Raw genomic sequence first — 11,239 nt, 5'->3', positions numbered from 1 at the left:
ATAATTAATTAAGGTGCCTTAAGTAATCATAATTAGCAAATCCGTGTATCTATGTGTTTGTCACAAGCATCTATTCTTGCCGTCATCACAACGTTTGTGCAAGTATACATGGAACCAAGCTAAGTATCAAACTAAAGCCATTGCCTAATAATAAAATGGGGTAGCAATAATTAATATCTACTAATGGTGGTTAACACATACAAGAAAGGAATTAATTTAAATCTAAAAAACCAAAGCTTCAATTCTCAAAAGTTAGTTAACCATCTTATTATCTTAATTAGTTTGGTTGATGATGATGGAGGTGAGTAATATATTATTGTATCTTATATAGAGTCATCTTTATAGACAAAAGTTCAATACAATATATATAAACAAAAATATTTGGTAACAAAAAAAATTAATCAAAATTAGTGAAAACTTGAATTAATGAATATTAAATAAGTTTTGGTTTTTTTTTTTTCTCTGTCTCCTTAGCATTAATTCTTGCCATGAGATATTTGTGGAAGAAAGAAAGATATTTGTCTCCCTAACATTAAATAACTCCTTTCACTAAAAACATTCTCTTGTTACATTCATATTTTCAATACAAAGACTCTTACTTGTGCAACAAGCAATATACTAAGACTCTGATTAGGACATTGCAGAAAACAACAGGTTTCTCATTATCCTCTGGTGTGTCAGTATGGAATGCATTAGTGTTTGAAATAGTGATGATATTTGGGTTAGTGTACACAGTTTATGGCACAGGTGTGGATCCAAAGAAAGGAAATGTGGGGATTGTAGCCCCAATTGCAATTGGATACGTTGTGGGTGCAAACATCTTAGTAGGTGGTGCATTTGATGGTGCATCAATGAATCCAGCAGCGTCATTTGGTCCTGCTGTTGTTAATTGGTCATGGACTCATCATTGGCTGTATTGGGTTGGCCCCTTCATTGGTGGTGCCATTGCTGCCAATATGTATGATAATATCTTCATTGGTGATGATGGTCAGGAACCCCTTTCAAGCAGTGACTACCAGGGGAAACAATTCTTTTCTTTATGTTAGTCTTTGTATTTACATAATGAGTAGTGAATAAAATTGTAGTTTTAGGTACTATTTTGATGTAATAGAGATTAACAAGGAAACCTTTTACTTTGTGAATGTGGATGTGCTTTATCAACTTAGCAATCTTTCTTTTATTCCAATTTATATTTATATTTGTACACAATATTCGTCATTGTAACAAAATGCAAATGAAACTTAATACCCTGTAGTCTGACAATCAAATATAATAAACACAGAAGAAAAGCACACAAAAATTAAACTTGGGCTGCCTTACCTGGCAGTTAAAGGAATCTAAAGATCAAGCAACTCCACAAAAACATTAAAGCAACTCCTCAATATCCGCATAATTATTTTACAATGAACCAATAAATTAAACACACAACATCGTAATGAAACTACATATCCAAGGAAAGATATATTAAACGGTAATCAAGACACAAAGAAAAACAAAGGTCGAATGTTGATGAGATATAACTTCATCACTCTTAGTCATGGATGTGAGGGTTAATGCAATATCGAATATGAGGCATTGCTCCTTCTTCTACTTTCCACCTGCCAGCCAGTTGAACGTCACTCAGATGTAGTACCTGAAGCTGTGGGAAGTCACCAGCTACGCAATTAACATCGCCATTTATGCTTCCGCCAACGAGTTTCAAGGTTCGCAGGTTGGCTAGCTGTCCCAGGGTCTTTATTATTCCTGCATCCAGTTTACCAAAGTATCCTATGGTAATCTTGGTAAGACTTATAGGATACGCATTCGGATCTAATGGAAGCTTCGCGATGCAAAGTAGCTTTAGCCTTCGGAGTTTGTTTAGGCACATCAAACTGTTCTCTAAGTATTCTTTTTCTGGCTCTAGCAGCTTTGTCGGCTCTCTACGCAAAGTTAATTTTGTCAAGTTGGGGAACATGCCCTTGTTTAGGACGCTTGCTGTTCTTGCATTAAGATAGATGTTATTCAGTGTTTGAAGATTCTCCACCTTTGTTTCTCCAATTTTCATCTCCGACATTGATGCTCCTTTAGACCATATTTGTAATCTCTTCGCCCTTTGTCTGATTATCCTCGGCATTGATTCTTTTCGAGTCCATTCTCTTAATATGATATTATCAAAGTTTAAATACACATGCCTGAGTGACTTGAGCTTCCATATTTTGTTTGGTAGAGTAACTTCGTCTCTAAGCCATAAGTATAGCGTTTCTAGACTTGAAAGGTTGCATAGAGAAGCTAAAACATCATTTCCAATTCTTCTAGAAGATGCTGTAACTTTCAAAAACCTTAGATGGATCAATGTCTTCAAACCACGAGGTGATAAACCTAGCACCACTTGGTTCATGTCCAATACACGAGCCAAGTTGAAGCCATTCCTTATCTGTTTCCACCCTTGTGATTCACGTTCCCAACGAGTCTCTTCACCAAAAAAGAGTAGAGAGCGTGCAAGCCATTTGTCACCTGTGGTTGGTAAGCATTCTCCTTTATACTGGAGAGACACTCTACGGGAATCGCTTCTATTGGCATCCAACTCCTCGCATACTTCCATAAATTTGTTTTCTTTGCTCTCGGAAATGCAAATCTCGCGAAGAAGAGGATGGACTCTACATGTCTTCACACCCTCATCACTCCTCTTACTTGCCACTTGCACCAGGCTCCGTTCCACAAGATTATCTAAATACATGTCGGCGATATCTTCTACTTCTTGTGAATTTGATGGTCCAGCTTCTGTTGCCTGAATGAAACCTTCAGATATCCACAGTTGACACAATGTTCTCGCTGGTATTTCATAATCTTCAGGATACACTCCCAAATAAAGAAAGCATGGCTTCAATGTTCGAGGAAGGGAATCATAGCTAAGCTTCAGAATATCGGTCACAATTCGATAGTCCTCGTGAGCATGATACCAAGAAATATGATTCTGGATTCTATTCCATTCTCTAAGTGACCTCTCTTTTTTTGCAACCATACCTGTAAACACAACAATGGCAAGTGGCAAACCTTTACAGGCTTTAGCCATTTTTTTTCCAGCAGGTTCAAGTTCTAGAGGACATCCTGCTTTGCCAAACACCTTGTAACAGAACAGTTCCCAACTTTGAGTTTCATCGAGGAATGAGAGTCTGTAAGTAAAGGTTGCATTTGTATAGCGAGAAATATTCTCCATACGGGTGGTTATCAATATTCTACTACCATTGTTGTCATGAGGAAAAGCTTCATGCAACTCGTCCCACACTTGAGTATACCAGATATCGTCTAGGACTACCAGGTATTTCTTTCCACTCATGGATTCTCTGATTTTTCTTTTCATTTGCTCTGGATTGGTTAAATATTTGTACTCCTCTTCTGGTAGATCCAAAAGCTTCAAAATGCTCATTAACAGCTCTTGAGCGCTGTAATAATTTGACACAAAACCCCACACACAATACGGGAACATGCTCTTGATCTTGTCGTTGTTGTAGATCTTTCGAGCAAGAGTGGTCTTTCCCAAACCACCCATGCCTAATATGCAAACAACTTCACGACTCAAATCTCCTCCCTCGAGTTGTCTAATCACCTCATCGGAGTCACGCACCATGCCTACTACCTCCTCTTCTTCCACATCCCTCCTCCTCGCAATCAATGAGTCTTTTGCAAATTCTTTGTTTCTTTGTTGAATGCCATATATAAACATGTTTTCATTGATCTTTTCACGGATCTCAAGGATACTGCTCAAGATGGCTTCAAACTTGTCATTCACCTCAGGAAGCATAATCACATGGTTTTTTCGGTGGAAGAAGTACTTCACCAACATGTTTCTGCCTCTTTGCTTGTTAGCATTGACAACATAAGTATCTACCATGTCTTCAGCTTTGTGTGCCACATCTCTGATCTTGTTCACTACTTCTCTCACAGACTCATTGTCGCGCATTCCCTTTGTACTCTTCATGAAAACGTTCATGAACTCCAGTTGTTTGCATAGGTACCTGATTTGATCGTTCACTCCCGAAAGTGATATCAATTCATTAGCAAGCAGCCCTGACAAGTTCTCCAAGGCAATAGTAACAACACTGTCCCCCATCTTCCTACAAGAAAAAGGAATTTTTAGTGTTAAGCATGAACTGAAGGTCATACATGAGGTAGGGAATTATGATATTGATGCAACGGAAACACATAACATAAATACATACACATATATATAATCTGATCTGATCTACCACTATAGCTAATCGCATCTATTCAACACAATGTATTATATTTTTCATGCATTATGAGAGCAATACATACGTACGTACACTACTAGAATACTAGATCAGTGATAAAATTATGAAAGAATAAAAAAAAGATAAAAAATATTGTACTTTATATTTTTTGATTGATTGAATTGATTGAGTTGTAAATTATAAATGTAAAACTAAATATATATAAAGCATTGGTCGATGAAAGATAAAAACAAATAAAGATGAGATAAGAATAAATAAAAATAAGATAAAGATAAGATAAGATAAAATAATAAATACTAAAATTGTAACTGAATTTATGTATTTTATTGGGTTGAATTTGTGGATCACAAAACTTCTTTATTATTGTCATAGATTAAGGTGAAAGAGTAATTTAATAATTACAACACGTAGAAGCTAGATTTAGACATCACCTTTATTTTGTCAGATTTCAGAAAATGGAGTTGTGGTTCACCGATGATGGAGGTTGGAAGTGTTCTGCGTGAAGACTTGTTCGTTCTTATATGCCTAGCTATTATATATAGATCAGTTTTTTTAACACTTGACAGAATTTAGTGTGATTCTCACCTTTAATTTTATAAGTGGAATTAAAAATAAATAAAAGAAAAAATAATAAATTGTTAGTACATCCTCTAAAAAATAATTTATTTTTATATCTTTTAAATTAAAAATTAACTTTTATCCTTTTTTTAGTAGATAAACACCATTTTTTCGGCACCGTATTCATTACACTTTTCGAGTTTTTAATTATAAATTATTATAGGTTTATTTATTTGTTTTTAATTATAGCTTTCCACCCGTTTGATTTAGTATTCCAATAAGTCTCTTCACCAAAACGGAACAGAGCGTGCATGCAACTTGTTGTGTTTGGTTGGCAAGAATTGTCCGCGATACTGGAGAGACATTCTACAGGCATTGCACTTATTAGTATCCAACTCGGTGCACACTTCCATAAACTTATTTTCTCTACTTTCAGAAATGCAGAGATCGCGGAGAAGATCATGGACTCTACATGTTTTGACACCACTATCACACCTCCTATTTGCCACTTGCACCAAACTTCGTTCTACAAGCTTATCTAAATACAAGTCAGCAATATTTTCTAGTTCAGGTGAATTTGATGTTCCAACTTTTTTTTCCCTGAATGAACCCTTCAACTATCCACAGTTGGCACAATGTTCTCACAGGAATTTCATAATCTTCAGGATACACCCCCCAAATGAAAATAAAAATGATACCTTTCTAATCTATCTGTGATAACTTTGATTCTTCATCACAGCCACAAAACATGGAAACACTATGACCAAGTCAATTATAAGTGTCTCTATGAACCACCTCAGTCTCATAGTCATTGTAGGCTCCATGCTTTCATAATACATCATAGTCTTACTGACCATTTCTTTGGCCCTTAGTTTTTGTATTTAAAGAGCAAACAAAAATCTCACACCTTTCTTTTCCTCACTTGTCAACCAAACCATATATAAATAAATAAATAAAGTAAATAAGCACAATAATTTGGTTGTGATTAGTGAATTGATGGCAGTCCAAAGAATTGCAATTGGGTCTCCTGGAGAGGCTGCTCAGCCTGATGCAATTAGAGCAGCATTTGCAGAATTCTTCTCATTGCTTATTTTTGTTTTTGCTGGTGAAGTCTCTGGCATGGCTTATAGTATCCACTCTATAGTCTATACAACCCCCTTTTTAAGATTAGTTTAGAATAATTTATACTTTATAGTTCAATTTTATACACTATTAATGTAATACTCTTACACACTAAGGTTCAATCAATTATAACCAGAATCTAGTCCACATTTAAGGCTAATAATTAGAAAAGACAAGGTAGTTTGAGAATTTTAGGATACTAGTGAAAATGTGAAAAAAGTAACATTATGGTTACTTTTTGGCAGATAAACTTACAAACAATGGACCAGCAATACCATCTGGTCTGATAGCTGCATCATTGTCCCATGCATTTGGTCTTATTGTGGCTGTCTCTGTTGGTGCAAACATTTCTGGTGACCATGTGAACCCTGCTGTTACTTTTGGTGCCTTCATTGGAGGAAACATAACCCTTTTGAGGAGCATTTTGTATTGGTTTGCACAGTTGCTTGGTTCGGTTCTTGCTTGCATTCATCTCAGGTCTGCTACTGGAGGAATGGTAATAACCAATCATTCATGTTCATCTATCATGCACAAATACTTTAAAATTGGTGATGAACTCCTTTTATAATAGTATCTGATACTAGTAATCATATAATACTTCTGCATTCATATTTTATGTGTATGACATATCTAGTTTAAGAGATATATACTATCTTGAAGCCCTATTGTTTGAGAAACCGAAAGCAGAAATCAAAATTGTCCTTACCAATCACTTTTTCCCCCCTAATCATATCAATTGGCCCCTTCATTGGTGATGATGGTCAGGAACCCCTTTCAAGCAGTGACTACTAGGGGAAACAATTCTTTTCTTTGTATTTACATAATGAGTAGTGAATAAAATTGTAGTTTTAGGTTCTATTTTGATGTAATAGAGATTAACAAGGAAACCTTTTACTTTGTGAATGTGGATGTGCTTTATCAACTTAGCAATCTTTCTTTCATTCCAATTTATATTTATATTTGTACACAATATTTTACTCAGTTAAGACCCTATCAACATGTGCTGTGCCTTTTTCTTTAAGCCTAAGTTTCTGAAACATCAGATTATTCCAGGGAAGAGAACAATGTTGATGATGATATGTTCAACAATTTACCAAATTAAATTTTGAGCCACATAGTTAATTTTATGCTATGAGCCTGCATTAGAGACCAGCTTGCTTTCTAGAAGGTGGAGAACCTAAAGCACTACTTAATAGACATTATACTACTGATATCATTGGTATTTTTGCTGAATTTTTAACTAGTTGTAAGGAGCTTCATCCATTCAAATACCTTAAACGAGTTTCAATTTCATTTTGCTAAGGACAATGTTGTCTTAGCAGCTATTGCAAATAATAGTAGTCTCCTTTTGGATTTCACCCCTTGGAAAAAAGATATTCAAATTCAGTATGAAATGCATTTGAATCGCAACAATCAACACCTCATGAATAATTACAATTCATTTCACTCCACTTTCATAGTCAAGACTCTCCTCTTGAAATCAGTGAGTCAAGCTTGGAGTAGTAGTACACACAAAAACATTAAAGCAACTCCTCGCATAATTATTTTACAATGAACCAACAAATTAAACACAGAACATCTTAATGAAACTACATATCCAAGGAAAGAGACACAAAAAAAACAAAGGTCGAATGTTGATGATGAATATAACCTCATCACTCTTAGTCAAGGATGTGAGGGGGGTTGCAATATCGAATCTGAGGCATTGCTCCTTCCTCGACTTTCCACCTGCCATCCAGTTGAACGTCCCTCACATGTAGTACTTGAAGCTGTGGGAAGTCACCAGCTACGCAATTAACATCGCCATCTATGGTTCCGTCAACGAGTTTCAAGATTTGCAGGTTGGCTAGCTGTCCCAGGGTCTTTATCATTCTTGCATCCAGCTGAGCAAAGGATATGGTAATCTTGGTAAGACTTGTAGGATACGCATTCGGATCTAATGGAAGCTTCGCGATGCCAAGTAGCTTTAGCGTTCGGAGTTTGTTTAGGCACTGCAAACTGTTCTCTAAGAATTCTTTTTCTGGCAGCTCTATCGCCCCAAACAAAGTTAATTTGGTCAAGTTGGGGAACATGCCCTTGTTTAGGACGCTTGCTGTTCTTGCATTAAGAAAGATTGCATGCAGTGTTTGAAGATTCTCCACCTTTGTTTCTCCGATTTTCATCCTTGACATTGATGCTGGCGCTAAACATACGTATATATGCCTGAGTGACTTGAGTTTCCATATTTTGTTTGGTAGAGTAATAGACTCTTGAATCCATAAGTATAGCGTTTCTAGATTCCAAAGGTTGCATATAGAAGCTAAAACATCATCTCCAATTCTTCTAGAAGATGCTGTAACTTTCAAAAACCTTAGATGGATCAATGTCGTCAATCCACGAGGTGATAAACATAGCCTCACTTGGTTCATGTCCAATACACGAGCCAACTTGAAGCCATTCCACATCTGTTTCCACCCTTCTGATTCATTCTCCCAGAAAGTGCTTTCACCAAACAGAAGCAGAGAGCGTGCAGATGATTGGTTATCTTCGGTTAGCCTCAGTTCTCCTCTATACTGGAGAGACATCCTACGAGAATTACACTTGATAGCATCCAAATTTGTGCACACTTCCATAAATTTATTTTCCCTACTCTCTGAAATGCATAGGTCACGAAGAAGATCATGGACTCGACATGTCTTCACACCCCCATCAGTCCTCCTACTTGCCACTTGCACCAAGCTCCGTTCCACCAGCTTATCTAAATACATGTCAGCAATATCTTCTACTTCTGGTGAATTTGATGGTCCAACTTCTTTTTTCTGAATGAACCCTTCAGCTATCCACAGTTGACACAATCTTCTCACATGGATTTCATAATCTTCAGGATACACTCCCAAATAAAGAAAGCATGGCTTTAATGCTTGGGGAAGGTCATCATAGCTAAGCTTCAGAATATTGGTCACAATTCGATATTCTTCCTCCTGAGCAAGATACCAAGAAACATGATTCTTGATTTTAAGCCATTCTCTTGGTGACCTCTCTTTTTTGGCAACCATACCTGCCAACACAACGATGGCAAGTGGCAAACCTTTACAGGCTTTAGCCATTTCTCTACCAAGAACTTCAAGTTCGTGAGGACATTTTTCTTTGCAAAACACCTTTTTACAGAACAGTTCCCAACTTTGACTTTCATTAAGAAATGGAAGTTCGTAAGTAAAGGTTGCTCTTGTATAGTGAGAAATATCCTTCACACGTGTGGTTATCAATATTCTGCTACCATTGTTGTCATCGGGAAAGGCTCCTTGCAAATCATTCCACACTTGAGTTTCCCAGATGTCATCTAGGACTACCAGGTATTTCTTTCCACTCATGCGTTCTCTGACCTTTCTTTTCATTTTTGCTTGATCAGTTAAATCTTTATACTCCTCTGCAGGTAAATTCAAAAGCTTCAAAAGACTCATTAATAATTCTTGAGCTCTGTAATTGTAGGACACAAAACACCACACACAACACGGGAACATGCTCTTGATCTTGTCGTTGTTGTAGATCTTTCGAGCAAGAGTGGTCTTTCCCAAACCACCCATGCCTGTTATGCAAACAACTCTATGACTCGAATCTCCTCCCTCAAGTTGGCTAATCACCTCATCGGAATCATACACCAGACCTACTACCTCCTCTTCTTCCACATCCCTCCTTCTCGCAATCAACGAGTCTTCTGCAAATTCTTTGTTTCCCGCATGACTTTCAAAATCATCTTGTTGAATGCCATATTTGGACTTGTTTTGATAGATCTCATCGATTCTTCTCTTGATGGTGGTGATCTGATCATTCACCTCATGGAGCATCATCACATGGCCTTTGCTGTGGAAGCACTTGCTCAACATATTTCTGCTTCTTTGTTTATTGGCATTAACGACATAGGTGTCTACCACGTCTTCAGCTTGATATGCTGCATCTTTGATCTGGTTCACCACTTCTTTCACCAATGGATCGTTGCGTTTTCCCTCAGAATTCTTGATGAAAATGTCCATAAACTTCAGTTCATCGCATAGGGACCTGACTTGATCCTTCACACCCGATAGTAACGTCACTTCACTAACAAGCAACCGCGACAAGTTGTCCAAAGCAAAGCTAACAACACTGTCCACCATTTTGCAGTCCTATGGAGAAATTAAAAAGATATTTTGAGTGTTAAGCAAGCGCAAAAGCAAGATCATCCATGAGATAGAAACAAACATATATATGCTGGGTTAAATTTCATTTTTCTTACTTGACATGCATCACAGAACATTTAATAATGTTATTAAATTTATGGTATATTATATGAAATCAGAAAGATAGACACTATCATTTTTTTCTTGTGAAGAACTCTTTAGTTGAGAATTGAGAAATTTTAAAATTACAATTGTGCTACATTGATGTTCACTTGTTTGAGTCTTTTATCTTGTTTTTATAATAAAATTCAGTTTAAATTTTTTAAAAATAATGATAATTCTTATCAAGAGAATAAATTAGCACGTATGAACTCTTTTGTATTTTTTAGAATTTATTTAGTTAATATTAACCTTTTTTTATAAGAGTTAATAGTCAAAATCGTCCCTAAAAGATACCTGATCTTTATTTTGGTTTTCGAAAGACAAAATTAATCGAAATCGTCCTGAAAGATACACGACTTGGTCGCGTTAGTCCTTCCGTCAGTTGGATGATGACGTGGTGGGTTAATGCCACGTGTCACGAGATGATTGGTTGATATGTCACTTGACATGTAAAAAAGTTATTTATAATTAAAATAGTTCTTGAAAGTTCAGACGTAAGTCATTTTCATTCCTAAAATTTTAAAAATTAATCAAATTAGTCCTTATATAATTTTTTTATTTTTTTTAATAATATTAAATTTGAAATATTTTTTTATACTTCTAATTTTAATAGAAATATAATTGACAAACAAAAAATTAGTAATTGTATCTTTTCTTCTTAAAAGTTTTTTTAATAAAATTATCTCTCTCCTTTAATTCTTCTTAAAATCTCTCTTATTCGTTTCTATTTTAAAACCTTTTTTTTACATTATTACATTTTGCTGGAATATATATATACTCAAAATTGAAATGTATGTATTTGTTAACCTAAACAAAGTTATATGCTCAAAATCAAAATTTATGTATGTTAACCTAAACAAAGTTATACCACTATTTTTTTTCTACTATATCTTTTTTTTTTCATTACGGTATTATTTACATATAGGATGTAATGGTAGTGATATTAAAAGAAAAATGATATAATCTATCTCAAACATATGAAACATACAAAAATTTATTATGATTTTTGCACGTAGTACGCTTAAGAATCAA

At 35.6% G+C, this 11,239-nt stretch overlaps 2 protein-coding genes and 2 pseudogenes across 2 annotated transcripts; 2 read left to right on the top strand and 2 right to left on the bottom strand.

Moving 5' to 3' along the window:
- The first annotated feature begins 710 nt into the window (after positions 1-710).
- On the top strand, positions 711-1,046 carry LOC148577111 (aquaporin TIP1-3 pseudogene; annotated as a pseudogene).
- Positions 1,047-1,531: 485 nt separating this feature from the next.
- Positions 1,532-4,090, bottom strand: LOC148577110 (putative disease resistance RPP13-like protein 3). The gene has a single exon (XM_088499342.1). It carries the CDS (start codon positions 4,088-4,090, stop codon positions 1,532-1,534), a length of 2,559 nt encoding a protein of 852 aa, XP_088355468.1.
- Positions 4,091-5,786: 1,696 nt separating this feature from the next.
- On the top strand, positions 5,787-7,467 carry LOC148577109 (aquaporin TIP1-3 pseudogene; annotated as a pseudogene).
- Positions 7,468-7,573: 106 nt separating this feature from the next.
- LOC148577108 (disease resistance protein RPP13-like) lies at positions 7,574-10,042 on the bottom strand. Its single transcript, XM_088503340.1, has one exon. The coding sequence runs from the start codon at positions 10,040-10,042 to the stop codon at positions 7,574-7,576; it is 2,469 nt and encodes an 822-aa protein (XP_088359466.1).
- Positions 10,043-11,239: the final 1,197 nt, after the last annotated feature.

The sequence above is a fragment of the Arachis ipaensis genome, chromosome B1 (assembly GCF_059453495.1).
Source record: "Arachis ipaensis isolate K30076 ecotype BB chromosome B1, ASM5945349v1, whole genome shotgun sequence".
Taxonomy (NCBI): Eukaryota; Viridiplantae; Streptophyta; class Magnoliopsida; order Fabales; family Fabaceae; genus Arachis; species Arachis ipaensis.
Note: the sequence above shows the minus strand (reverse complement) of the source record. Positions and strands in the feature narration are given on the sequence as shown.

Bases quoted from the DNA above. Each gene is read 5' to 3' on its own strand.
- LOC148577110 (XM_088499342.1), bottom strand. From the start codon at position 4,090: ATGGGGGACAGTGTTGTTACTATTGCCTTGGAGAACTTGTCAGGGCTG.
- LOC148577108 (XM_088503340.1), bottom strand. From the start codon at position 10,042: ATGGTGGACAGTGTTGTTAGCTTTGCTTTGGACAACTTGTCGCGGTTG.